The sequence below is a fragment of the Drosophila subpulchrella genome, chromosome 3R (genome assembly GCF_014743375.2).
Source record: "Drosophila subpulchrella strain 33 F10 #4 breed RU33 chromosome 3R, RU_Dsub_v1.1 Primary Assembly, whole genome shotgun sequence".
NCBI classification, from domain to species: domain Eukaryota; kingdom Metazoa; phylum Arthropoda; class Insecta; order Diptera; family Drosophilidae; genus Drosophila; species Drosophila subpulchrella.
In genome coordinates this window covers 10089830-10117775 of record NC_050609.1, presented here as the reverse complement: position 1 = coordinate 10117775, position 27946 = coordinate 10089830, and the positions used below count along the sequence as shown (strand labels likewise).

Below are 27946 nucleotides of genomic sequence, written 5' to 3'. Positions count from 1 at the left end.
AATGGGCGTGGCTAGAACAACAGGTCCATGGGTGATGCAGCAGGTCCAGTTCATGAATTTTTACGAAGCTCTGGGAACACGACTTCGCCACTCATTAGAGCTCATTTCGCAGGCACCTTGAGAAGCAGACGAGATAAGATTTGGATAAATTCCGCAGCCTTTTATTGATCGATCAGTCACAACGGAAACGAAGCGGAAGTGAAAACGCATCTTCAAGTGGGGTTGCGGCCATCCGATGTGCGGATACAGTATACAGTATCCAATAAAGCCGGTTTGGAGGCTTGACCTTGATCTTGACCACAAACACGAGAAAGAAACAAAGCGAACCTCTGAGCCAAAACTCGGTTTATAATCTGGCCCAACCGGAGCTTATATGCCAATATTATTCCAGTTTTATGGTCTGATCAGCATAGATTCTGTCGGCCCCGATTCAAGAGTAGAACCAAAGAAACTTCAGAAAAATATCCATAATCATATTTCAAGGCATACTTTCAGGCCGTTGTTGTTCTTCAGCAAAAATAAGTTTGACCTATGCAAATTTGGCAAAAAATAGCGTGGGCATGTTTATAAATACACGCCTACCTAAATTATACATATCAAACTCTTTTTATCAGGCCCTTGAACTTTGACTCCAATGAGAAGAAAAAACAACAAGGGTTTCTTATTCGCAATCTGCATAAATAAAACTGCTACATGTGATGCTGGGCATGTGTGTGAGTCAAGGCGAGGGAAAAAATTGATTAGAAATTCTAATTTGGCAACGACATTCTCCCAATCGTCGCCAGGGTGTCTAAGCCGGGCCAGAAAACGGGTCGGTTCATAATGTTGCATAATCATCCCAGCACGCGTACACTGGGAAAAAAATAAGTGCCTGAGTAAATCCAAATTTAAAATTTAAATTTTAAATTTAAATTTTTCTGTTCCCAAATCTATTTTTAGGAAATGCGCTTTTCACATATATGTGCTCTGAAATGGGTCGTAATATTAATTTGTTTGCCAAATTTATTTCTAAGTGCCATTTTGCAGCTGGGACAATTGGCCAAATCAGTGGTTAATCGACAGGTATTAATCATGTTTTATGGTCGGCGAATATATGATCTCTTCCCGATCTGCATAATTTTATTTTGGGTGGCTGGAGCGCGTGGCCAGGCAGTGTCATAAATAATGGTATCCAATGGGATCCGGTTCGGTTACCTAACCCAAGAGCCTCGTGCAGAATAGAAAATCCCAGAATCCCAAACCCAAAACCCGATTTTTCGCCGGCAAAGAACACAGACACACTGTTTGGTTTTTATTAAATATACAAAATTAAAGTTTTATTGAATTCTTCTTGTTTCGAGAAACGATTTACGGCTGCATTTCATTAATAAGCTCTAGCACACACACACACTCAGCTAGAAAAACATTAACACGTACTCAGTCAAACTTGGCCACATTCACACACTTAGGGTTCTAGCTACTTTTTGGGTTTGAATCGTCGCCTGCCCGGCATATAAACATTATACAAGTTATTCTCCGCAGACTACAGATAAATGATACAGGTAAAGATAAGAGTTACGAACTAAACCCCGCGCTAAAGGACGTAATTGCTAAATAACTGAAAACCCAATGATACCAGGTAGTATCGCTCTCTCATTCCAGCTTCATTGGCTTCACGCTGTTGTTGTTCAGATCGAGATAGGCCTTTCCAGACTGTCCGTTCTGCAGGATGTGCTTTCCGACGTTCATAGTCTGGGGCATGCAACCCATTCCCCCGGCGGCCCTCAGGGCGGATTGGGCCAAACTGCTGCCGGTGGTGCGACTGCCGCCATCCAGACTCTTGGCCTTCTTGTAGGTCTTGCGGTAGAAGTTGCCGAACAGGTACAGGAAGATGATGGTGTTGCCCACGAAGAAGAAGGTCAGCGTCTTGGGCATGTTGCAGCCCTTGGCGCCCACGGTCAGCATGTAGCCCAGGATGAGGACGAACTGGATCAGCTGGATGCTGGTCATGTACTTCTTCCACCACAGGTACTTTTGGTACTGGGGTCCCATTGCGGCCACCATGTAGTAGAAGTACATGATGATGTGCACTCCGGAGTTGAGGATTCCAATGATCACGCCCTGCTCCCCGGGAGCGTACTTCAGGTAGCCCCAGGAGAAGAGCACCGTGATCGTGTGATGGTAGACGTGCAGGAAGGACACCTGGTTGTCCTTCTTGCGCAGCACAAAGAACGTCGTGTCCAGGAGATCAATGATCTTCGAGAAGAAGTAGAACCAGGCGCCGGAGTAGAGGGTCAGATTCTGCTCCCTGGTGCGGTTGATTTCGCACTTCTTTGAGAAGATCGAGGCCATCACATTGCTCTCTTGGATGGACTGCAAGAAAGGTAAATAAAGATTATTAGGTCAACAAAATACATAGGTAAATGATATGATATAGATGATAGGTGATGAGAGTAAATTTCTTATGTGCATCAATATAAATCAATCTAGACTAAGCGATGAATTGATTTATGAGGCTCCACTGTATAACTGTTTTTATAAATTTAACGTAATTTTTTAAGCCCTGTTTGTTTTATTTTTATCAAATTCCTTTGGACATTCACGTGTTGGTGATTTACAATTGGGAGAGTTCATTCATTCATTCATTAAAAGGCAGCGCTACTCCGCAATTTTATAGTCTGACAATTGCCAAATTTTAATTTTATGTTATGGTTCAAGACTAGAATTTTAAAAGTAAAAAATTCAAATGCTAATCTAGTTTATCCCGCAATTTTGCGCGTGGCTTATTAAAAATGAATAATACATAAGTCAGGATCGCTAATTTTTATAGACTCACCGTGCGGCACATCCAAATGGAGTACAAGACCTGAAAGGCATTATAGAAGACCATGATGCGCTTGAGGTCCATGGGCTTGCGGTTCTTCATGTACTCGGGTCCGATCTTCAGCACGAAGGCCAGGTAGACCAGGACCACGCCCACCACGGGGGCAGGGGAGCTCATCAGGAACCAGCTGTCCACCGTCTCATCTGGGATATAACAGATTGAGTTAGTATATATTATATATATTCTATATTTTTATATTTCAACTTACCCACTCCCTTTGAGAGACCGGAGATGCGCTCCTCGACAATCTTCATGTAGGTCGTCATTCTGGCTCTGCAACTGGCAACTGGAAGAAAAGGTTTACGAGCTTTAGAAATTTTCGCCCAAAATCGAGAATTCAGAGCCCGACGTCCGCACGCCGCGTTGCCAAAATATTGAATGAAAAAAGGTATTCTAAATCGCGATCACTTGGAGAAGCTCGGCACGTTTTTTTCAGCTCGGGTCGCCGAGGAGCGTGATTTGCATCGGAATTTGTAGCGACGCCAATAATTTATTAATGAAAGGCGCGAAGAAATCGCTTATTAAGCTATCCCCAATTGAATGATGAATGACGACAGCAAGTTGGGGAACAAAGATTAACCAAATAGCTAGTCATATCTCTCGAATCGGTAACCAAACGAAGATGTCTTTAAGATCTTAGATTCTTGACTTTACCACGACCGCAAGTCAGTGGCTTGGAAACCTGAAAAGAGCCGCACTCAAGGCTTCATTTGAATTTCTCGCCTTGGCACTAAAGTTTCGACTAACTTTGGCATTCATCTTGGCATCTATCTGGGCATCTGTGTATTTGTTTTTGGTTTTCAGTTAAAGTCGCCGCGGCACACGGACTTAATGTTCTGGCCAATAAAACTCTTGTTCTTGCCACACATTGTTATTTAAATTGCACGCGGAAAGAGTTTGATTGCAAATGGCCCATCAAATGTATACAATTACATGGCAGCCAGAACTCGTTTCGTTTGATCATTACATAATGATTCGGTTGCTGTTCTCTTCATTAACCACTGACCTAGCCAACTCGAACCGGAACTCGTTCGGCAGAAGGTTCTCGAATCGATATTTATATAGATTAGTTTGTATAATTAGCTGCTATGCTATGCTAAAAGATATCCAGTTCGCAGATCCGATCGGAGTAAAACTTGAACGATTCTTATTATTTTTTTTGTACTTTGACGGCAGGGCCTGCTCTATTATAATGATTCTGCGATGACTGGAGATTTGTTCTCTTCTTGTGATTGCAGCACTCTTCATGGATCACATGGCGTGTAATTAAATTTGGAGAGTCTGGCCGAAGAACAGAGCAAACACCTGCAGCAGTCGCTAATTGGACACACTCGGCGTATGATTGATATGTGTTGACTGCCGCTGATCGACAGCGACTGGGACTAGGTCTCTGTCAGGGTTAAAGCATTCCCAATCGCAATCGCAATCGGCATCGGAATCGGAATCGCCTTCCCATATCCATATATCCATTTGTCGATATAGACGTACAGCCGTATAGCCATTCCCAGATTCCCATTCGTATGCAAGGCACTTGGCTTTCGATAGACTGACACTGGAGACAGGAAAAGTGAGCTGGCTGCCGCATCGTCATCATCATTGTAACGATCATCATCATATATAGTCGACCAAAAATGTGTCGCCAATTGAAAGTCAGGCGAGTGTTTCGCTGGCTGCCTTCACAGCTGCTGACGTTGATCCACCTGCCCCCCTGGATGATGGTATAGGCCCCCTTTTTGGGAAACCCCCAGCACCTTTTGCCACACTTTCGGAGCACCTAAAGGCCACTTCTGCCGGCAGCAGCTTGATTCTATGCCCAGGTCTTCCGCCTTAAATAAATTAAAAATAAACGCAGAAGCAACAGCCACATATTGCCGCGCACGCATTAAAATTATGTGTATTGTATGCATAATTGATTTTCGCTTTTGCCAATTTCTGTACCCTTTAAGAGCTCAGCTGCCTTGTCAGCATTATCAGAACGGACAGGGGTGATACTCCATACTCGATACTCGGAACTGGGTTTAACCAGCACTCGAACACGGCTTTGCCATAATTTCAAATGTTGTGACTAATACGAAAAGTATCTAAATACCCAAAAGCGCTGTCCGTCTGTCTCGGTGCGGAAAAGCACCGAAAAAAGCGTTAATTTTTACGATTTTGCCTCTAAAAATAAAAGGTTTGAGTAAAAACAACTTAATTTGCCACTAATTCGAAATCTAATGAAGGCCGATGGGGCATTAGTCTTTCATATCTGCCTTTATACCTGTCTGCATATATGTATCTGTATCTGTATCTGTTGCTGCGACTAAAATGTTGTTAATGTGCCACAAGCAAGAGCTGCAAGATTTGCATGTTTATTTTGCAAGATTGCGCCTAGAAGGCAGAGGTATTTTTGGTGCTATGTCGCCACGTGTCTACACAGGAAACAATTTTTTTATTATTATAATTCGTTGGGGAATTTGTGAATTATTTTAAATATAAACACAGAAATGTGTTAATAAAGGAAAATTATATTGAAGTATTTTCCTATTTAATAAAACCTACATTTCTAAGAGCATTAAATACGCAGTTTATATTTTTAAAGATTGTATATTGGATCATCCAATTTGGATGTTACAAAATCCCCTAACTTTGTATCGCTAGCTGCCTGTGTATATTGTAATCCAATGGGGCGGATGTTTTTCTATAGATTACAGGCCTCGCAGCACGATTTTCACACGCACTTGAGTGTTCGCCGAATGACAGCAATTAGCCATGTGAAATTCCCGAATACATTAACTTTAGCCCGTACCCATTGAGGGTTCGAAGCTGGGAGGTGTTGCAATGCAACCGAACAGCTCAGTCCATAAAAGGCATGGGTTCTAAGTACAGGGTATGACACCGGGTCGAGCACCCCAAAAATTGTTTAATTTTTCCCCGACGCCGTGCGCATTGTTTTCCCCGACGTGGCTCGAAGAGTGCAACAGGTTAATCATTTAGTTTTGCCTGTGTCAAGTGCACATGTTTTATGGTTTCATGCTTGCTTAGCGCTGTAAATTAATTTTTTCTGCCAGCCGAGGCATTTACAGAGGAGGCAGCAAATCGCGCCGAGTCAGCCAGCACTTGGCGAACCGCAGAAACGCCACATATACATCCAAAACTATAACCCACACGGTGGAAAAAATATATGTTCAAACATCTATAATTATTGGAATATTTTAAAAATGCTATTTTGAAATTCAAAAAGAAGCCGAAAGCAGTAAGAATTTTCTGGATTGATACCGCGATATAATTGATCAGTCTATATTTTAGTACAAATACCTTAACCAACTCTTTTTAAATAGTACTAGACTTGGAAAAATGTGATTTTATTATATGCACAACTGGTATTGAAAAATGTTTTAAAAACGGTATTTGTTTATATTTATAATTTCCGAAATGCTCCTTAAAAGTACCATTTTTCCCTGTGCACAGCCAGCCAGAGTTTGTTGCTGGTGATTTTTTGGGCCGACTGACAACCTTTAATTACTTGGCAAATATTTGCAGCGTTAATTGGAATTTTTTCCTGGCCTAAACTTTTGGAGCGTCTGTGTTTTCGTTAGAAACTGTAACGGATATACTATATACCCCATGGTCTACTCGTGGGAACTCGGACTTCTAATTTGTTTGCCTAACCATGAAATGTGGTCATCTTCGCGAGGGGGTGTGGATAATGGCCAGTTGCTGGGTGGTTAGGTGGCTGGTTGGCAAGGCCAAACGACCGATGCAGCTGCAAATTGAATCGCAATCGATTACAAGTTCAAATCGTTTAGTTTTGGCCGCCTCAATGCTGCAGCCAGAGTCTTGGCCTTGGCTGACTGGCAAAATTGCAGCTCCTCAAGCCAGTTTTCAGCGTTTAATCTATGTACGATGCATTGGGTTAAGGTCGACGAGAAAAATCAGACGGTGGCAGTCAAAGTTGCAGCAGCAGAATTAGCCAGGCTTAGACTGGCAGCGTCGATGGCCAATTCAGTTTTGGCCCACTTTGTAAACCAACCAAGAACTGCTCTCTAATTTATGCAACACTTTCACAACTCCCCCCCAAATAAATCTAGATCACTTCCGTACCTGTTGGGTCTTGAGTTTTGGGTTCTGGGTTCCCTGCTTCGAAGCTCGAACTTGGCTAACACACACACGACGCACTGCCACACACACACTGTCGCACGACCGTAGCCTGGAGATTCAGCTTCAGATACGGACTCGAAACTCGGACTCGACTGCGGCAAACGCCAAGAAGACACTAATATGGAGTTCTACCCGCTCGGCTGTATAAATAAACAAAATGAACGGGCTTCGCGGACCGGCCAACATTTGACGCCACCGTCGCTGTCGACGCGGGCAGCGCAGTCGACGCTCGGCCCGCTCGGCGTATACTTAACCTTTTTTTTAATACATTTTTGCGTCACTCGGCCAGGTTCGATACGATGCAAGTCGAAGTCGCGTTAATGGCCAATTCGAGTTGCGCGCTCTTTTCTTTTTTTTTTTTTTGCTTAGCACTATTCAGTTTTGGTTTCTATAGTGATTTTTGGCTTTCTGGTGCTAAGGTCAAGTTTGAAGCAATTAAAGCGAATGTCTGTGGCGAGAAAAGAAAGCAAAACTGCTAACGATAGCAGCTACATACCAAGCTGGGTTTTCTTGGTTTATTTTGAACAAGTTTATTAACCCTTTCCCGGTTGGCCAAAAAAGCATGCAGATCCTATCGCAAAAAGAGCGGCAAAAAGAAAACGAAAGCAAAGAGGGAAGCAAAAAAGTACACAGCGAAAATTAGGTACAGAATTCTTTAGAGCTAAATAAAATATGCAAATTATCGGTAAATATATGGTAAAAACTTAATTGACATAGCATACAACATACTTATATACACCTTAGTGCATTATCATAAATTATTATTATATGACTAGAAAAAGCGAGGGAGATGTTGCCTTTATGCCACTGTAAATTCTAGGGATGCATTTTTGAGAGAACGTTAGCTGCCTAATTTTTGCCTAATTGAAGTATTATTATAAACATACATTTTTATTAGTCGTAATGTCTATTTTGTGATAAAGTGGTTAAGGCTAAGTGAATTTTGCTTCAACCCATTACTTTGTTTTAATATTGTGATATTAGAAAAACACAGACAATTTTGATCTTGTTCAACAAAATTAATATAAAACAAATGGGGATATTATAAAACATCTATTAAAAGCAAGTAGTATGTAAAGTAAGCTAAGTAATTTAAACGATTTAAATTCTCTAATGTAACTTAAGAAGTGATACTACATTAAAACTTATTTATTAAAATATCTATACATTTCATTAGTAAACCCTTGGTTAGGACCCTTTAAATATGTGATTTACTTTGTTACATTTAGATTACTTTATAATTGATATTAATATTAATATAGTGTGCTTAAGTACCAATTGCTGACCGATGTAGCTGATTTTTTTTCTGTGTGCTCTTTCCTCGCAGCCAAATTGGCCTTAAATAAACCGCTGGACAATTGATTTATTATCGCTGTCACGTTATTCAGACGGACTCAATGGGCAGCACACATATGTACGAATGTAGGCGACACGCCCCAACTCTATTACGGGCACTTACTTAACTTACGCAAACAGGGATTTACGGACGTAGTTAACACATTTTCGGACCGATGGGAAGCGATTGGCCGGCCATTGATGGGAAATTTCACTCGCTTTCCCATATTCCCGAATTATGTGACCCATTGCTCCACCCACGTGCTAAGTGGCCGGTCAAATATTCAAATATTTGCCAACTTCGATGCACTGCAGCTGTGTTGGTCACCGCTCTTCCGGGTCTTTAGCATTTCCATTTGAGCCACATGGCGGCGGGCCAAAAGCAAAAAGTCGTTTTGCATTTGTTATCGCCCGCTCGTCATTCAAACGGCGCGTATTATCGGCGTTTCTCTTTCGTGATATTGACCCTGAACTTCAGCGCTACTAATATTAATACAGTCGATTAATACCGCTAGTCGGGGTCTCTGTGCGAAATCTGCTCCTTGGCCGAGTTTCTGACGGAGCTGATCAGAACGGCGAGAGCAGATTGATGTTATTGGCCTGGATTCGTCAATAGGGTTTCGTCTTTATGTGGTGCCCATGAGTAAAGCGAGAAAACAAGTTCTATAGGAACTTTTTTAATTTTGAACGACTTTAAAAAACAAAGCAAAATGCCTAAACGTATTAGTTCATATTTTGCTTATACATACGCAATAAATATTCTATGGGCGCTATTAAGGAGTAGTTAAATTACGTTTATGAGAGGTAGCCAAACAAGTGAATTTTTATTAGGCCTGCATGGTCGGTTATATTTCCTGACTATTAAAATATTTTGAAACATGTAATTGTCTATTACAAAAGTTAAACAATTTTCCTATATATCTTAGTAGTATATTTTTTGAGCGGGTTTAGTGAGATTATAAAAATGTAATTTTAATTAAATCATACAACTTATTTAAAAACTGAATTGAATAATGTAGTAATGATTCCTATACATTGTTTATTAATTTCATAAAACTATTTCTGTGCGAATACTAATTTTTAACCGGCTACTGATTGTTTATTTTTTGCGGTTATAATATACAAATGCAAATATTAAGCCATTTTGACATCTAAATTTAAGCTTTTATTATTTAAATTTAAAAACTACTAGTTCTTGTTTTGTTATATAAGTCAGTATCTTCCTTAAGTGCTCGGCGATGAGCTTTCTGACTTTCCGGAACATATCCAATTGCAAATATATGCAAACTTAAGTAGGCAAAATCCACGGGAATTCACTTTGCCATTTCAACACTACCAGTTTTGAGTTGACATCATTGGTTCATTGTTAATTGATTTCAAAAAGCGGCTTAAGGAAAGTTTTTAAAACAATTTCACTGTAACTTTGTTGTTGACTAACAAAGGAGAAAGACTGTATTCTGATATTTTACGTCTTGTAATTTCGTCACGGTCGACTATTTCTCATGAAAAGTATATTGTATGTGAAGTATTTAAGTAAGTAACCAATATTTGACCAGTGGAATTATCACCTTTGATCGCCATTAAAAAGTTGTGAGCTCCCAACAATGTTTGAGTAATAATGAAAGCACCTTGTTTACCGGCAGCAATGAGGTTTTGTGTTTAGCGTTTTTAAATTTTGGCGGCAACTTAGGGAGTTGCCATACTGTTTTACCTAGCTGTTACAGACCAAGCAGTGTTAGCAGCTGTTAACAGATGTTGCAGCCAAGAGTGACCGCATTTCCTGCTACAACATATGACTTCCAGAGATTTTCCTTTTCCGCGAAGGCAGCCACACTGAAAGAAATCAGAAAAAAAAATTTGTATGGGAAAACAGATGAAAAACAGCAATTGTATTTAATTAAAACAAGTGCAGCAAGTAGTTTTCTGCGCCAGTGTTGACTTCTGGTCCTGCCGTTGAAGTGACGCCTATTGCGCGACTTTCGAGTGGTAAGTGAATGGTGACGAATCGCCAGTGAAATCTAGTGATTAACCCTTTAACTGCCTGAAACTTCGGGAAAACGAAAACTGAACTGCGCAACTGAAGTGCAGGTGTGAGTTAAACCAGTTGGTAATATTCCCTTTACACGTGGCCTTTTGACTGGGTTTCGTGGGAATCGTGTTTTCTCTATAAAGGTTTCCCCGAAAACGCACTTGCTCCTTAACCCACCAAAAACCCCGCGTCCCATTTGGACCCCATTATGTAAAATCTCAATTGGCAACTAATTCCCTAAGTGATAAACACACAAAGCAACACAAACTCACAAAAACCAGATACACACTTGCACTGCACATAAACCGATTCATTGGGGTATACAAAGGTCGTTTCATACTATACTATACTATACCAAGCGATTGGGACAGACTAATAAAAAAATAAACAAATACATATCACATTTCCCAGTTAAGCTAGCGTTGAACTAACAACCGTTTCACATTGCCTGCGAGCAAACTAAATTCGAACGTATCGTATTGAGAAAAACGTTTTGTATTACAGAATATATTTGCGGAGTGCCCAACGGATCCGGGATCATCTAGGCCATGGATTCGGCCACCAATCTTCTCGAGCGACACAGCTCGACGGGCGATCTAAGCAGTGGACCTGCTGAAGTGGAGGTTACCACCAGGGCCAGGGCCACCTTTGGCATGGATGCCGCCGGAAATTCGACGGCCGAGGGAGTGGCCACCACCACCGCCACTCTGCGCTCAGCAGGATCCGACGAGGACATCTTCGAGCAGGTGCAGATGATCTTGCGTAAGCGACGCGGCTGGGGCCCCGAGGATTCTCTCAGCGCCAATGATCTGGACCTCCTGGAGTACGACGATGAGTTGGGCGAGGAGGACGACGCCGGCTGCCCACTACCCTCCACCCCGGAGGACACACAGCTGATCGAGGCGGAGGTGAGTTGGGGTTGCCAACCTCCGTTTCCCCCAGGTGGAAAAGTACAAGTTGAAATCAACAAAGCATGTGGTGAGCTCTTATCGCTGACCCGCCGCCAAGTGGTTATCTTCTGCCACTTGTTAGTCGCAATTTTCCGACTGCGCAGGTTGTCATTTGAATGTCGAACTCTTATCAATACAAATGTTGCACTGGCCCAATGACTGGTTGCCACATTCAAATGTACCATAGCCGTGGATGGCGGTAAAACCTTATCTTGACCATTTCTCTTGGTTTATGACTAACTAAATACAATTGCTCAATTTGTAGCTTGTTCCACAGCCATAAGAAAGTAAAACCTTATCTATCTATGCCTTTAATGCCTGCTCAAAAGCTGTCAAGTATAATTCCTTGATTTTAGGCTTATAATTTTGCCAATCGGCACATCTTGCTGACTGGCTGAAAGGTCAGGCTCAGATTAAATTCGAAAAGCTTCGGTGTAGGCCTTTCCACGACAGATACTAGAAAAATAGGAAAAATTCTCGTCTATACGGTGCTGATAATGCTCGGAGAGAAGACAGTTTCGGTCGCGCTTATCTTATCGCGCGAACGCATTCGGTGCTTTCTTGTTCCGCCAACAACGTCTAAACAAATTGAGCCGACTGAGTATGCGACTGGTAGAAGCTTCAAAGTACGAACGCTCATTGTTTCGCACACTTAGTTCTAGTTCTGTTCAAATCTCTGTTACCCGCTCAATATGCACACCCAGCCGGAGGTTGTAGTGCGTGTCAATTCGGATCTGGAGCCGTATGCCAGTCAAGAGGCCAAGCAGCAGGACGCAGTCGAGGCGCAAGATGAAAAAAGAGTTGTTAGTCCCATTTGCTTTTAGTTTTTCTTTGCCATCCCGTAGTCTATGCTTTTCATATCCGGTTTGAGGACGCTTTAATGTCTTGTCAATCTATCCCACAGATGACGGAAGTGCTGAAGGCTGGTGTTCTCTCCGATGAAATCGATTTGGGCGCATTGGCCCACAATGCCGCCGAGCAGGCGGAGGAGTTTGTGCGCAAGGTAAGCGATTTGTTTATGCCAGGTGAAGACTGGCGTAAGAGGAAGTTACCCTATCAAGATCATCGATATTTTGTAATTTTTTTTTTTACTTTCAATAAATGGTATACGTCTTGTGACTGTCTTTTTTATGTGGTGGCTTGTTGTTTGTTTGTTACCCATTTCGTTAAACCCTTAACTAACCTTTTATCCTATCCCTAGGTCTGGGAGGCTAGCTGGAAAGTGTGCCACTACAAAAATCTACCCAAGTGGCTGCAGGATAACGACTTCCTACACCGCGGCCATCGCCCACCGCTTCCCTCATTCCGCGCTTGCTTCAAATCGATTTTCCGCGTGCACACGGAAACTGGCAACATCTGGACACATCTCTTGGGCTGCATTGCCTTCATCGGCGTGGCTTTGTACTTTATTTCGCGTCCCTCGGTTGAGATTCAAACTCAGGAGAAGATTGTCTTTGGCGCCTTTTTCATCGGGGCCATTGTGTGCCTGGGATTCTCATTCGCATTCCACACACTAAGCTGTCACTCGGTAGAGATGGGAAGACTGTTTTCTAAGTAAGTTTTGACCAGCTGTTGCTATTGCATTTTTATTAATTATTTTATATGTCTGCAGACTTGACTACTGTGGAATTGCGCTGCTGATCATGGGCTCCTTTGTGCCTTGGCTGTACTATGGCTTCTACTGTCATTACCAGCCGAAGGTGATTTACCTGTCTGTGGTGTGCGTTCTGGGCGTTCTCTCCATCGTTGTCTCGCTGTGGGACAAGTTCTCGGAGCCGGCACTTCGGCCCTTGCGCGCTGGCGTGTTCATGAGCTTTGGTCTGTCCGGCGTGATTCCAGCGATCCACTACAGCATCATGGAAGGCTGGTTCAGCCAGATGAGCCGCGCCAGTCTGGGTTGGCTAATTCTCATGGGTGAGTGCTGCCAATAAAGGACTATAATGATAACTTAATGAAAATATATAATTTGTAGGCCTTCTATACATCCTTGGCGCCCTGCTGTATGCTCTCCGTGTTCCCGAGCGCTGGTTCCCTGGCAAGTTCGACATTTGGGTAGGTTTCTGGATTAATTTCGACCTTTGGACCCGCCTAACATTCTAATATTTCGCAGGGCCAATCTCATCAGATATTCCACATACTGGTCATTGCGGCTGCCTTTGTCCACTACCATGGCATCTCCGAAATGGCCATGTACCGCGTCATGTACAGCGAGTGCACCGTTCCCATCGAACCAATAACCTTCTAGATGCTGAAGCAGATGCCAAGGAACAATCATCGTGAAATCGCTTACAATCCCATTCATTTTCATACAAAGAATAATGCGATCTAGCGCAGTTTTACAATGCAACCTTTTTAGCGTTTGGTGAGCATTTGTACCTTGTTATTCAAATTCGACGGAAACATATTTGCGACACAAACACACAGTAAAATTCCGCGCATTTATCATCAAAATCTTACATAAAGAAACCTAGCAAACACAGTTGATTGTCGAATCAAATCTGCAGTAGAGTAATCAATATATGTACAATTATTTATAAAATTCCAATTTGTCTCTTTAATGTTAATCTAAGTTGATCGACCGTTTGGGGTAGTGCAGGATTGCTAGCATCTGGAATTGGCAAAATGCTAATAACCAGCCAGGAGTCATCGCGAGATGACTGCCGCTCAGGGTTACCATTGCTATGAAAGTTTTCAAAAAGCCATCCAAGCAATTTCTACTTTAAGTTATGCAATTAGAATATCCCTTTGTGGAACTAGAATATATCGCTTAGAATTGTTAGGGTTGTATGGACTAGGTAACATACATTTTTGTCGTTAAATGGGGTCTGATTTAACATGCATACTAATACACTACACACCATACATTTCGCATCCATATCCAAGCACTCGGAGAGCAGAGCCTGCGCATATGAAGCCTACGATATTATATCACCGTATACATTATAATTGCAGATCTCTCACAAAACATAATGCGAATCAAAACAATAAAAAACTGAAAAGACTTCTAAACTGTCGCTTGGTGATACTTTTATTAAGCCATATTTTTTATTTCTTACATATATTAAGATGGCTGATTGCGATTTGGCAATTCGGTTGCCATCACCCTAATGCCCAGCCATAAATATCGCCCCAGAGAACTAGAAATCTGCATTGGGGCTATTAGTTGACTTGAGTCTGCCAGGCGAGGGCATTTGCGAGCATTAGCTGCTGATGACTGGGCGAATGCTGAGTTGACTTTGACCCCCTTGATGAAGTGAGCAGCCGTGGTCTAGTCACCGAAATCTCGGATCTCGATCTGGTTCCTCTGCTGCCTTGTGTTCTATGCGTCGTCATTGTCTTCGCCGTGTGCTAGTTTCTTATAACGAATCCGCAGATCATTAAACCTTTTATTCTGCCTTTTGCAAATAATCGAACTTTGGACTTCACATTTTTTTGGCACGTGTCTTTCAACTAAAGGCGATTGCATTTTTTTTCACTTAAAAAATTCAAGTTCAGCAGCTAAAAAGGCAAATGACTCGGTCAAAATAAGGCAAAAATCAGTTCGGAAGTTGAGCAAAGCGGAGAAAACCAAAGTCAAAGAGAAATATTTTAAAAATGCCTTAATGAGTCGTAAGCATGTGCATAGCTAAATGGCACAGTGCGGACTCGGTGGGAGGATCTTAAAAGTATTCCTTTTTTTTAATATAGCTTGTTTTTACTGATATTTAATTATTTCTACTAAATTTTGTGTTTGTAAGTAGTATTTTTTTTAATAATCTTAAATATTTTTCATCTTTTATGTGGAAAAGTTGCGAAGTTGTCACTGTACAATCGATTCACACATCAAACATTTTGACTTGTCTTCTCAACGCCGTGCGCCATTTAATCTAAAAATATTGCTAAAAGCCAACGTATTTTACATTTTATGTTTAAAAACCGAGGTGCAGAGGAACATAAAAAACACCCAACACAGTATTGCATCCCCAAACCCGCGCTTTATAAAAATGCAAATCAAGTGGCTACAAATTGGTGCCAGATGGGGAAATGCTTTAGCTTTCGAGGGCGGGTCTTTTGTTTTTCGATGACACTGTTTTGCACTGATTTACTTAACTCACAAGTGTCAAATGATTTTCATTAAATTTTACTTTGCTTTGTTACGGGCACCGAAAATACAAATGGGCTTTCACTTTCAATTAAATACAATATTCAGGTGCCAATGCATGCCACAGGTCTGAACCCTAATTACCCCCATTACACATAATTCGACAGATGGTGAGACCTCTCAGTGGGCCAAGCTATCCGGAAGAGAAGCTATCGCCACTTGGCTGTCATCGTCGTTATGAGATATGCATCAGCATCCGCGTATCGGTGCTTTGTGCAGTTCAATGTCGGCATCGGCAGACACCAAATGCGTATATGCAGAGTTCAGTTGAGGCTGCCACCCAGATTCGGGCTTTCAGCTCGGCTTTCAGCTCTTTATTAATGGTCTTGTGCAGTTGTCTCTATGCGTTGAATTCAATAAACATATAGCAGTCTAACTGAGACTGCGGGTAAGTCTCAGACTGAGGCTCAGACTCATACGCAGACTGACAGCCAGCAAGTGGCAACTGGTCTTTGAAGGTTTTTGGCGTTTAAGTGTTATGGTCAAGGCTGGCGCACAGCATCCGCTGTGTGTCCAGTTCGTTAGTTCATTGATTTCCAATCAGCCTCAGTTCACCTCGGACTGCGGTGCTCGCCAAGATTTGGCTGGCTATGGTTGCGTTTTTTCCATCAAGTGTTACGCATTAATTGAGTTTTAATGTACGCAGGCGATTGCGCACAAGAATTGCCACAAAAAGCGACTAAAACAACAAAAACGACCGAAAATGGCTAAATTAAGAGCAAAAAAATAAGACAAAAAGAAGGCAGAATTTTTTTTGGCACACCGTCTAACGATCAATTTTATTCTTGCAGAATTGCCAAATCCAATCATTTTCATGCAAATTATGCTATCTTGTCAAGTTCAAAAACATTAAAACCGTATAATGCCCAACACAGACAGGCAATATAAGATGTTTTTATTTATTATTTATTATCGTTTTGTTGTTGCCAATGTAAAGATGCTTTAAAGAAAAAAATCTCTAATCGAATGAGTCGTTAAATGAATAGCAGAAACCGATGCTCCGGGGCATCGATACGAGTTCGTGTCCGAAGTCTTTTGTTTCCGCCAGGCGACATTGACTTTGAAATGCTTTGGATTTAAGACAGAAGTGAAAACTCGGATGGAAAATTTACGGAAATCTTCGCCTAACAATAAATTCATTGTTAAAATGGGGATTTTTTGGAAATACATGGCTAAAGCTGAATAATAAATGCCACGTTTAAAGATTTGTGCCATTAAATAGTAATAATTCTTTCTGCCTTAAAGCCACTATATAATATATATTATAAAAATTACATTATTATTATACATAGCTTTTTTAAACTTCTGAAATTATAAAAAAGAAAACGATTAAAAAGGCTAACCATTAATGACTTAATGCGTATAATAAAATTAATTGATTTTTAACTTAAAATAAAAATAATTTTGTGATGAAAGCAATCCCTACAATCCCTTATCTTTTCCTTGGTTGTAGGAAATATTTGTACAACAGATAAAATGACTTAAAATATAGTTTGGGGAAGTTTGGCACGCCTTGAAATGGGTTCAAATGCGAGGCTCGTTATCGTAAAACGAGCTGCGTAGAATCTTCCTCAAATTGCCAAAAATATTTAGCAATTGAAATGAGCCCCGCCGCATAGAGCACCTCCAAAATGAGATTCGGGCACGCGTCGGGCATGCCAACATGCCAGCGGAGGCGACCTTCGCCATTGCGGAAGCTCGATAGGAATCGAATTGGGCATCGGCCGGATTGGAATCGGAAAGATTTAAGACAATGCCGGATCTGTGAATGAATCGATGGAATTTCGGATTTCGGTTAACCGGCGAAGTGCATATTGGAATCATAAAGGCGTGGGTGTGTCGCGGCAATCATCACTTGACAACCAATTGAAGCGCACTTAGTTGCATTTTTCACAACTCTGTTTTCCTTCTGATTTCTGATTGAGCAATTAGCAACGGTGGCAAATGTCAGACATGCATTTCGACGCGGAGTCAGTGCGTCTATTTGGACCTTTGTAGACTTCTTTTCAGCCCCACACAATGAGTTAGTACGCGGTGTAATGCAGTTTGTGACTTTCCGACCGAAAAGCTGCGACTTTGCAAGTGAACGAGGGAATGACGCGGCTGAAATCCATCAAGTGGCCACTGGAGGCTTTGGGCCGGAGGCATTTTGGGGCCATTTAATTGCACAATCATTTTTGCACACCACACACACACACCCAACTCCCGCTGCAAACCCATATGGGCCAGTGGATGATAGATGCAGTCGGGTTGGGTTTCTGTTATGATTTGCTCGACTGCAGCTGTAAGCTCATAAATAATTCGTTTCTTACCGAAAAGAGGTGGTGCTTCATTAAGTTAATTATCGACTTCTCATTGCCACTATGCTTATATTTTATGCTCAATGGGTAATTAGCTGGGCAGATCCTAGAATATGCCCTTAAAAACATGCAATGACTGCCAGTCAGCTGGATCTGTATCTGTAAATGTGTCTGTATCTGTATCTGGATTCTGGTCGTGGCAAAGTGCTGCTCACCTGTTGCGAACATCGGCCGAATACGAATACGATCTTGGCCGAATACCGAATAGGTAGGTAGGTAGACCTGTACTGCGAATCTTGGCCGAAAGCAAAGCGCTCGTACTCGTATCCGTGATACGATCGCTACAAGACCGCTTGTAGGGCCCGGTTATCGCTTAGTCTGCTGTCGGCGCCTCAACTGCCAAGTAATCGCTGGGTTAACGTGGAGCTCGAGATCCCGAGATCTGCCGCCTCGTGTTCTGAGTTCTGAGTTCTGATCGACAACGCCGCGTATGCGTGATATTGCCACGAAGGATAACAGAAAGTGCCTTTAGTGTCTATCCTTCGCCGGATCGGTTGTGTGTGTGTATTCGTTTGTGCCGTGTGCGGTGTCGTACCGCAAATAAATCACCAACGTCCATTCAATATTTTTTGGCTATCCCCGAAAAAATTAATTCACCAGAAAGGCAAGTGTTAAAGAACTATAGGAAAAATACAATGGAAGATTGTGTTCAGATTTTATGCTAAGTTATGCGCACACGACGGCAACCTGTTAAAGATTTGAGACATTTTTTTATTTGGGGTCATTGCGAAACGACACCCAAGCCCAAAGACCCGGGCACGGACGAATTCGAAAGAAAACTACAAACTAAATATTGTATAAATAAATAACATGGAAGAGCGGAGAGGCAGGAAAAAAGAAAAAGACGGGCTTACAAAACCAGCTGAAATGGCCGGAGATGAAGATGGCCAGCAAGTCGGTTCGAGTGGGCCAAGTCAATCACACGGCTAATGTGGCTCATATGTAAATCGCATAGCGATTGATCAATTTTAAACGTTATTGTAATCCCTTGCAGATGAAGGCGAACGCATCTTAGTCCGATAAAAACTGCCACTACCAGTTGCATTACCACTGTTTTGTGCACAGGGAAAAAATATAAAAATATATTAAGTCCAGATATTTGTAATAAATATTTTTCCTATATGATTTTATATGATATTTTAATGCTAGCATGATTTAAGATATATTTTGTTTAGTCAAAAATATTTCTTAGATTTTCTATAAACTTTATGATATTTCAAAAATTAAATTTTAAATTTAAATTGACTTAAATTGGTTTTTAAATTTACCATTAAATTTTAAAGTCTTATCAGTTAAAATTGAAGACTGTAAATTTTTTTGTGTGTGCATATGGCATCCAACTTCAGTCAGCATTATATCATCTCTGAGCTCTCTTATTTAGCCCTGAATTTCGCGTTACATTTTCGACACAATGGGAACAACTGGACAAGTTTGCGATATAAATAACAATCAGAAGAAGTGCTAAATGAAGCGATTCACATCGACGGAAATCCCAAGACCAACTTGCCCGTTTTTACGTTTACACTTTGGTCCAAGTTGCGATGTGATAAGAACATGACATGTTTATTGGGTTTGCCAGACTGTTGATCTTTTATTTCGAAATACGGGTGTATTGAATGGAGTCATTCATTCATAAGATATTTAATTCGAATATCACGCTTGGTGCAATCGTACACAGTTGCCAGCAATTTTTCACCAATATAATTCGGTTGGAATTGCCCTTGGGAAAAGGCTGTGATGGTGACGTTCACGCATGCGCACATTTTGTTTATTTATGATTTTATTGTTGTTTTCTTGGCGTCAACACACATCCGAGGAGATAGTTAGTCAGGCGTAGAGCGAAATTGCCCTGGTATCTTGGGATGGGGGCCAAAAAAAAGGTTTCTGCTGCACATCCGTTCGCACGTTTGCGGAATGGGTGACTTGAGACTCTTCGGTGACATTTCTCGCCCCGGCAAATTATGTTTTAATATTTTCAGACCAATTGGGGTCACATGCGCTGGCGGTCACACCTACAATAAACCGAACCGAAAAGTCCACCGAATTTCCATCTGGTTTTGGGGATTTCTTCATCGTTTCATCTCGCCCGAGTGCGTTTCCAAGTGACTTGTTTGCCCAACAAGGCGGCACTAGGTAGGTTGTCCAAAAGCCAGAAAAAGCTGATAATAATGGCAAGGTAAACAATTCGCCAGGCAGAACAAGGCGATGGCGATGATGATGATGTAGGTGATGGCAAATATTGGAGGTCAGAAGTCGCACAAAATGAATATTCATGGGTTAGGGGAGGCACCTCTCTGGGTTTGCTTATATGCATGACTGGGTCATTCTGGACACCCTTGAGCTGGACCAAATGATTCTTGCGAATGCAAGTGCAATGACATTAATATGAAAAGCGAATAATAGGAAAAAATAATGATCATTGAGTGAAGAACGACTTGAGGACTGTTTATCGAAAGCTGTTAATTGTCGCGGTATTTTTCCCAGTTGGAGAACCTAATTGATCATAATTAAAAGAAGGGCCCGTCGTCACTGATCGATGCGACTGCCTATCGATCGATTTATTTGCTTTGTGGCATGCGCAATTAGAAGTTAGTTTTTTCGTCTCTAATTTATTCTGCGCTGTTCAAAAGACTTAAGCGACGAACTTTGTTTTGTTTTTCGTGTGCGATTGCATTGGGAAACCTTTACAGGCAATTGCATATTTATAAAGACAAATTGCCAATATTTAAATAATCCAATAATAGAAGAAAGCATATGGAATAATTTACATTCGAACCGCCTTCGTGAATGGAGGGTGTAGATTTGCCGATCTAATCGATTGGCTGTCGCATATCCCACACATCATACCTCGATCGAACTAGACATATAGCCAATGACTGTTGACTCAATTAGCACTTACAGACATTTGTAGTTTGCAGTAATGGAAACTTTGTCAATCCAGTTAATTGGAGACAGGAATGCCGGGAGTTAGTTAGTTAGTTGGCATTCCTTCTGGAATGTTTTTGTTTTTCACCCAGCCACGCGGAAGTAATAAGGTGGTTTTAGCTTAAATCGACTAATTTATGCGCCTGCAGCAACTAACTCTAGCCACTAGTTCAAGGTCAGAGCACAAGCTAAGGCTAATGCAAACTAGTAAAGCCAATAAAATTCAAATCAGCATACGAAAAGAGACTGAAGCACAGATAATACGCCTCCAACGTATGGGACATAAAATAATGTATATTACTTATATGTTTGGTTAGCCACGCCCGAAAGATCCGCATCCGCACTGGGAGCGGATAATATTGATATAGCCGTATCTCAAGCTGCTCTCCAGCTGCAAGAGATCGAATCTTCGGCTCCGCTTTTTGTTTCCTCAAAACGTGCGACCTTCGCAGAGATTTTAAATGCGTTGCCGTTGCCGATGCCATTGCCTTAGGTCCATTCAATCGGTTGATCAGAGGCTGCCGCTCCGTCTGCGGGTTCAATATTTTGTCTTCTCTTATGTTGGAATACACGGGAAAAAATATAGTCAGTTTTTAGTTTCGAAACATCCCCAATAATAGTCCCATATTTATGATTAATATACTTATAATACTTAATTTTTTATGAGTGTTTCAATATTTTCCCCCACCTTACACCTTTTAAGTGCCGTCCTTAACATTCCGACGCATTTTTTCCGTAGCTTAGACGTCCCCAAACGGCCTCTTATCAGTCTAGAGTCTATAATAGAGTCTGTAAATAGAATAAAACCCCACTTCGAAGTCCCTAGCATAATGAGACTCGCATTGCGCATACGCCCAATGTGTTGGGGTGACCAAAAATGGTGCCCAACTTGGCGACTAAACAAAACGTGCGAATCTTTTGCACGACGCGTGTCTAGAATTTATCGGCCAACTTCTAACCGTGCTGATTATCGCATAATAATAAACTGGAATGTGACGTCAGGGAGGCGGGTGATATGTATTTATACATTTATTTACATTGCCATTATTTGGCTTCATTTAATATTGACTCTGTCGCTGCCACGCACTCTCGTTCACTGTCGATCGCTAATTGGCATGCAAACGGCCGTCAACATTATTATTGGAAAAGTAGCTAGGATTTGCGCAATGTTTTTGTTTGGCATTATGCAAAACGAGAGCAGATCTCATGGTCTAACTAAGCGAAGTTATCCGTTGCTTTATATATCTTGTTCGGAATTCCAAGCCGTTAAGGGATAGGAAAATTTCTAGTATTTAACATGCAAAGTAACGCTGACTTTTGGGTTTTTGGCCATAAAGTCCAAACTAATTTGCATGTGAACATCGGACGATTCTAAAAAGCAATAGGCAAATAGATATGCAAAAACTTACAGCGATTCCGATGGCGAGATGAGTCGCGAGGCTGATCTCAGAGACCGGAAGGTCCAAATGGGGAGAATCACATCGAAACAGTGGCCTCCTCAAAAAACCAAACTGGAATTCTCCACAAGTTATCTAACTATTTATGACTGTTAATGGTCATATAAGAACTTGGCAGTCGAAAGTCCCCGAAACCGAAAACCAAGTCCAAGTTCAACACTCGACCGCTGAATTTATTTAAATAATAAACCGGTAGAAGATTATATAATATTTTGACTTGCTTTTATTATTTTATTTGAGTTTTGCGGGTGAAATTCGAGTAGAAATTGCATTAACAGGTTATTGGAGCAGTCATAAATTAACGTGCGAAATAATGTTTATAAAATTATTAACGCTTGCAGGCAAACGAAACAAGTTTGGAATTAGCATAGAGATATACAAGATAAAATAATGTTTAAGCGCTGAAAGCTTAGTTCTTCCTATAAATAAATCACTTGTTATTCCACATCCTTCTTGGCTGGGAACTGTAGAATGTAAGCGTACCAAGTGGGTTTCTTGCACCATAACTTCACACCCTCGAAAACACCATTGGCTGGGCTGCTCTGGTCGATTGAAAGTGCCGGCCTTGCAAAAACACTCGGCAAAGGCACTCGAAATAATGCAAATAAGTCAGTCGAAATTCTCGTTAGTCAATATCTCAATATCCAGCTGAATGAATGCATTTTTGGCGCGCAGCTCCGCTAAGAGCGATGACTGTACAGAAAACGCTGGGTAATTCGATAATGGCGTTCACTTGGAGTGCGAACCGTAGTCGCAGATGGCAGGTGCTCACATAATTAATAAAGCCCGGGCCAAATGATGATTCCAGTGGCCGGCCCAAGTGGCTTAGACAAAGCCGAACTGGGCCAGCTATTTGGCCAAGTCGGTGCCTCAAGGAGTCATTGATGTCGTCTCAAATGATGGTCAGATAATGACCGATATCAGCGGGCACTGAAACCGTCTAGTCACCGTTGCTAAAGTATTTTGGGATGGGCCCTCCGATCGATAATCACGATCATCAACTGTTGCAAAAACTGCATCCCAAAACTGGTTTCTTTAAAAACAATGCCCATAATGTTCCCCTGTGCATGTCTGCAGGTTGTCCTTGCCTCTAGGTTTGTTTACAAAGACTTAAATAAAAATAGCCAGGGAGAAGACAAAGGAATGGTCTTATGGGAGATACAAAATATGATCTATAAATAATTCTTAAAAATCAGTAAGGAATCTTTGCCAAGAGGCTAAGGAATTTAATAAAAATAAAGGGAGAACAGAGGACAAAGATATAGTGAATTATATGGGGGAGATAAAATATCATCTAAATATAATTCATAAAAATAGTAGAGCATAAATACAAAATCAATTAGACAGAACTTAATGACTTATTATTTATGACTTAAGTATGGGTAATACATGTCGCATTTTAAAAGTCAGAAATGATTTGTGCTATCCAGCCAATATTCACATTTAACCGGTTTGTCCTCCCTGATTGCAAAGCCATAAAATTAATGATGCATGGGTCTGACAGACTGTCCTTGGACTATCCTGCTTCCTGGGTTTTTCCAAAAAGCCTGGGCAAAAACTAGCCAGAAGGAGGGACAGGGACAGGGGGGAGAACAAGGGGCTAATTTGGCCAAGTTAACGCAGCCACAGCGATGAGCACGAAACCAGTTCTGTTCACGTAAGCCAACGCATCGTGTCCCTTGCTTTGGCCTGCTCACTGTCGTTGACTGCCACTTAACAATATATGTAAATCATAATCTTGGAAAAAAAGAATTAAATGCGCAACGGGTAATTGTAATTGCTGAGGCGACAGTTTGGCTCTGAGAGCTCGAATAAGCCCCCGATAAATTACGAGTTTAAACTGTTTGCCTGGTGGCTTTTTCCGCAAACTCAACAGAAATCAAATCGCCAGGTTATTGGCATTCCGAAATTTGCAAAGCTACGGCTGATTTACACGATTCTACTAATATGACAATTCGCACCCGCAACGATCACTGTATCATGGGCATGCAAATATCGACGGATATATCTACAAATATATATATTCTGATCTGGCGAAGCGTAGGCGCGGTTTCGCCTTGGGCAGCATTACTTAGAGTTTGTGTGTCTCGTTGATTAACAGGAAATGCTCATGGCGCGAAAATCAAACACAAATCGAATGCGTTTTGCTTCTACCACCTGATCCATGGTCGTAGAAGGTGCTAATCTGCGGCACTGCATAATCCAAACTAATTTATTGATTACCCTACACTTTCAGATTGCCAAGATGTCGGTCACTCTGAACGAGACGAACACCATTGTTGATCGGATGGTCAATTTCTTCGTGGAGCACGAGGATCTGCGGACCAAGGTGGGTATACGAAGAGAATTAATAAAATAAATATACTTACCTTGTAACCGGAAAGTATCATTTTATTTTAATTATATTGCACTTATAAAGGAAAATGTGTAAGCTCAGCATAATATATTTAGCAATTTATATTAATGTTTGTCATGTCATGGGAAAATGGTATCTAGAACTTTACATTGCCGCCGCGGCCAAAAAGATTTGTGGAAACGAAAGTTATATATTGTAATACTCATCAGATCCTAAACGACTTTATTTTAGTTAAAAATAAAACTTGTTCATTGATTAAATAAAACAAATTTATAACAGAAAACATGATTTTGAATTAAACATATTTTATAATCAGATCACATTGATTGAGATATTTATAATAAGATATATGGTCTTTTTGGCTACCTTAGAGCTGGTTCCTCTCGAATGCCCCCGGACCGCTGTTCATGATCCTGGGAGCTTACCTGTACTTCTGCCTGTACGCCGGACCCCGTTACATGCGCGATCGCAAGCCCTTCGAGCTGAAGAACACCATGCTGGTCTACAATGCGGTCCAGGTGCTCCTCAGTTGGGTGCTCTTCTACGAGGGCTACAAGGGCGGCTGGGGCGGTCACTACAACTTCAAGTGCCAGCCGGTGACCTACGAGTCGGATCCGATATCCATGAGGGTATGATATCTTATAACCTTTCTATAGCCGTATTACAATCCATCTAATACCTCTACCCATTTTAGATGGCTCGTGCCGTGTGGCTGTACTACATTGCCAAGATCACCGAGCTGCTGGACACCGTGTTCTTTGTGCTGCGCAAGAAGCAGCGCCAGATCTCGTTCCTCCACCTGTACCACCACACCCTGATGCCCGTGTGCGCCTTCATTGGAGTCAAGTACTTTGCCGGCGGACATGGCACCCTGCTGGGCTTCATCAACTCCTTCATCCACATCATTATGTATGCCTACTACCTGCTCTCCGCTATGGGACCCGCGGTGCAGAAGTACCTCTGGTGGAAGAAGTACATCACCATCCTGCAGATTGTAAGTGGTTTCTCCTTTACAGAATCAAAGATTTGATATTAAATGTTCACTCTCATAGGTCCAATTCCTGATCATCTTCGTGCACACGCTGCAGATCCAATTCCAGCCCAACTGCAACTTCCCCAAGTCCATTGCCGCCCTCTTGACCTTCAATGCCGGCCTCTTCACCTACATGTTCAGTGCCTTCTACGTGGCCAACTACAAGAAGGAGGCGGCTGCCCAGGCCAAACTGGCGGCGAAAAAGGAGTAGGAAGCGACGTTAGTTGGCGCTACCTTAAGCTATGCTCACTTATTATTATGGTCCCTCCCTAGAAACCCATCCCTAAAGCCCCATTCCCATCCCAGAGTCCCCCTACCCAAACCACCTCCAATATCCTCCCCCTAGGTATACATAGGTCAAGATGGATATTATACAATCTGTAGTTGCGTAAGCTTGTTTCGTAGTATTTCGTTAGTTCGACGATAGCGGCCCCTTTTGTACTTGTTCGGATCAGTCGCCATTGCAGAGTGCAAGAGATCGTTGCACTTTCTGTATTGGGATAGTGTAATAGTACCAAATATTATAGTTTAGTGATTAGACTTTATCCTATGGACTGTGAAAGTCGAAAGCAAAATTTGACAGGCGAATGGCAATGCCGATATGGTCGGAGAACTCTGAACTTTTGCCTGTCGGAAAACAAAAAAGTGCCCAATTTTATGATGAAATGTAATCTTGTATATTTTATTTGCAAACAATAAAAAAAACGATTCATATGTAAACACTGAATGTCTTTGTTTACTTGAGCTATCTTGTGATATCTACATGATTTTTACATACATTTTACTTGACTTTACCTACCTAAAAGTATGGTATAAAATAATAATTATATATACAATCTTTCCTCTGCATTAAAATCAAAATTATTGTCTTGAGCTTAGTCTTATTTTTCTAGTGGTTGGAATAACAACATCCCCAGCTCGCTTGATAAGGAACTTTGATAATCTTTAATAATAATGGAATCAAATATTGATACACTGCTGTCACGAAATGCAGTTTCTATTATAGATTTAGGGAGTAGCATTGATAATGTGGCTAAAAATATAAGAAAAGCTTTGTCTGAACAGGGTTATGCTCTGCTGATAAACCATGAAATTTCCAATGAGAAGGTACATATTATCACTACAACTATGGACTCTATAAACTAATTCCAAGCTCGCTCAGATCAAGACGTCTTGGGAGTACTTCGATAGATTTGTTGAATTACCAAAAGAGGTTAAATTGTCCTATGAAAGAAGCAAAGCTCCGGATGCCGAAAATCACGGCTATGTGAGTCCGGGAATGGAGAGATTCGATGGCAGAACACCGGAACTACGTCATGCGTACAATATATGCAAGTTGCAGGATGCATTTTTACCCGAAAAGGAGCTGCCTGGAATTACCAACCACATTAACTCACTGACCGATGACTTCAATGCCTTGGGTAGATTTATTCTTCAGGCTTTGGCACTTTCACTGGATGCTCCTCCCTCGTTCTTTCTCGATAAACATTCTTATATGTTGTCCGACGACCGCTTCAATCTCACCACCCTGCGAATGCTCTACTATCCTCCGGTGGCTGATGAAGATCATGGCAATATAATCCGATGTGGAGCCCATGCCGACTATTGCACCTTCACCCTGCTGGCACAGGATTCGGAGGGTGGTTTGGAGGTCAAGCTGCGGGGCAGTGACAAATGGGAGCGAGTGGGTCATCTACCGGGAGCTCTCTTCATAAACTGCGGCGAAACCATGGCTGTGTGGACAGATCAGCTATATCACGTGGTGGGGATAAAACTTATGATGAAGGCATTCCAATATTAATTTGATTTCTTTACACAGCAACATCGAGTGGTTGTTCCCGATGAGGTGGATAGTCGCCAACGAGGCAGGCACTCCATAGCATTTTTTTGCCATCCTGATAACTCCACACTGATCGACCCTAAAGAGTTAAAAATTCCAGTTATGGGGACCGCCACACATGAGTGAGTCAAGGTTTTAATAATTAATTCAATTAATATATCAATTTTCTTCAGGATATACAACGCTTATGATATATCTATGGCTTTGGCAAAAGGCGCATATGGTCATAATTATTCTTAAGAACTTTTTAATGCTTTTTTAATTTTCTCAGTGTTGTTTCAAATATTTGTAAATCAACTCATTTTTGGTATATTTTAAGAACAGATTAGACTCGATTTGGCCCGTCACATAAATGTTTTATTTACACATCCCTAGAATATGCTACACCATTCGTTAAAGATAAGTTAGTAGGTACCGATTAGAAATAACGCAAATGCCTCGCTCTGATTGGGTCAGTCTGCCGGAGTAGGTTGTCGAGTTCGCATCGGAGGTACTCAGAGGTCTGAGCAAGCAGAAA

At 41.5% G+C, this 27946-nt stretch overlaps 4 protein-coding genes across 7 annotated transcripts; 3 read left to right on the top strand and 1 right to left on the bottom strand.

The window, feature by feature from the left end:
• Positions 1-1288: 1288 nt before the first annotated feature.
• On the bottom strand, positions 1289-7124 carry LOC119563130 (elongation of very long chain fatty acids protein 7). 2 transcript variants are annotated; one of them, XM_037876379.1, is made up of 4 exons: positions 6947-7124; positions 3072-3149; positions 2816-3006; positions 1289-2352 (listed from the first exon to the last, which is right to left on the bottom strand). In XM_037876379.1, exons 2-4 carry the CDS (start codon positions 3127-3129, stop codon positions 1633-1635), a joined length of 969 nt encoding a protein of 322 aa, XP_037732307.1. In that variant the 5' UTR covers positions 3130-3149; positions 6947-7124; the 3' UTR covers positions 1289-1632. The 2 variants fall into 2 exon arrangements, with proteins under 2 accessions (XP_037732307.1, XP_037732308.1); XM_037876380.1 differs by lacking the exon at positions 6947-7124 and adding an exon at positions 3870-4220.
• Positions 7125-10162: 3038 nt separating this feature from the next.
• Positions 10163-13862, top strand: LOC119559410 (adiponectin receptor protein). Of its 2 annotated transcripts, XM_037872500.1 has the most exons (7): positions 10163-10324; positions 10872-11275; positions 12222-12320; positions 12519-12871; positions 12930-13231; positions 13290-13369; positions 13428-13862. In XM_037872500.1, the coding sequence occupies exons 2-7, from the start codon at positions 10916-10918 to the stop codon at positions 13560-13562; spliced, it is 1329 nt and encodes a 442-aa protein (XP_037728428.1). In that variant the 5' UTR covers positions 10163-10324; positions 10872-10915; the 3' UTR covers positions 13563-13862. The 2 variants fall into 2 exon arrangements, with proteins under 2 accessions (XP_037728428.1, XP_037728437.1); XM_037872509.1 differs by lacking the exons at positions 10163-10324; positions 10872-11275 and adding an exon at positions 11947-12120.
• Positions 13863-18121: 4259 nt separating this feature from the next.
• Positions 18122-26309, top strand: LOC119563380 (elongation of very long chain fatty acids protein AAEL008004). The gene is made up of 5 exons (XM_037876731.1): positions 18122-18422; positions 24437-24529; positions 24928-25185; positions 25251-25550; positions 25609-26309. Exons 2-5 carry the CDS (start codon positions 24446-24448, stop codon positions 25798-25800), a joined length of 834 nt encoding a protein of 277 aa, XP_037732659.1. The 5' UTR covers positions 18122-18422; positions 24437-24445; the 3' UTR covers positions 25801-26309.
• A 180-nt stretch (positions 26310-26489) lies between these two features.
• On the top strand, positions 26490-27742 carry LOC119563270 (2-oxoglutarate-dependent dioxygenase htyE). 2 transcript variants are annotated; one of them, XM_037876592.1, is made up of 4 exons: positions 26490-26696; positions 26752-27348; positions 27409-27551; positions 27603-27742. In XM_037876592.1, exons 1-4 carry the CDS (start codon positions 26544-26546, stop codon positions 27667-27669), a joined length of 960 nt encoding a protein of 319 aa, XP_037732520.1. In that variant the 5' UTR covers positions 26490-26543; the 3' UTR covers positions 27670-27742. The 2 variants fall into 2 exon arrangements, with proteins under 2 accessions (XP_037732520.1, XP_037732519.1); XM_037876591.1 differs by having other exon boundaries at positions 26752-27351.
• The last annotated feature ends 204 nt before the right edge of the window (positions 27743-27946 follow it).

Excerpts from the sequence above, each read along its gene's own strand:
- LOC119563130 (XM_037876379.1), bottom strand. The coding sequence starts at position 3,129 with ATGACGACCTACATGAAGATTGTCGAGGAGCGCATCTCCGGTCTCTCA. Across the intron at positions 3,007-3,071 it reads CGGTCTCTCAAAGGGAGTGG|ATGAGACGGTGGACAGCTGG; the intron begins GTAAGTTGAAAT and ends GTTATATCCCAG. Across the intron at positions 2,353-2,815 it reads CCATTTGGATGTGCCGCACG|TCCATCCAAGAGAGCAATGT; the intron begins GTGAGTCTATAA and ends CCTTTCTTGCAG.
- LOC119559410 (XM_037872500.1), top strand. The coding sequence starts at position 10,916 with ATGGATTCGGCCACCAATCTTCTCGAGCGACACAGCTCGACGGGCGAT. Across the intron at positions 11,276-12,221 it reads CACAGCTGATCGAGGCGGAG|ATGACGGAAGTGCTGAAGGC; the intron begins GTGAGTTGGGGT and ends TCTATCCCACAG. Across the intron at positions 13,232-13,289 it reads GGGTTGGCTAATTCTCATGG|GCCTTCTATACATCCTTGGC; the intron begins GTGAGTGCTGCC and ends TATAATTTGTAG.
- LOC119563380 (XM_037876731.1), top strand. The coding sequence starts at position 24,446 with ATGTCGGTCACTCTGAACGAGACGAACACCATTGTTGATCGGATGGTC. Across the intron at positions 24,530-24,927 it reads ACGAGGATCTGCGGACCAAG|AGCTGGTTCCTCTCGAATGC; the intron begins GTGGGTATACGA and ends TGGCTACCTTAG. Across the intron at positions 25,186-25,250 it reads CGGATCCGATATCCATGAGG|ATGGCTCGTGCCGTGTGGCT; the intron begins GTATGATATCTT and ends TACCCATTTTAG.
- LOC119563270 (XM_037876591.1), top strand. The coding sequence starts at position 26,544 with ATGGAATCAAATATTGATACACTGCTGTCACGAAATGCAGTTTCTATT. Across the intron at positions 26,697-26,751 it reads ATGAAATTTCCAATGAGAAG|ATCAAGACGTCTTGGGAGTA; the intron begins GTACATATTATC and ends AAGCTCGCTCAG. Across the intron at positions 27,552-27,602 it reads ATGGGGACCGCCACACATGA|GATATACAACGCTTATGATA; the intron begins GTGAGTCAAGGT and ends AATTTTCTTCAG.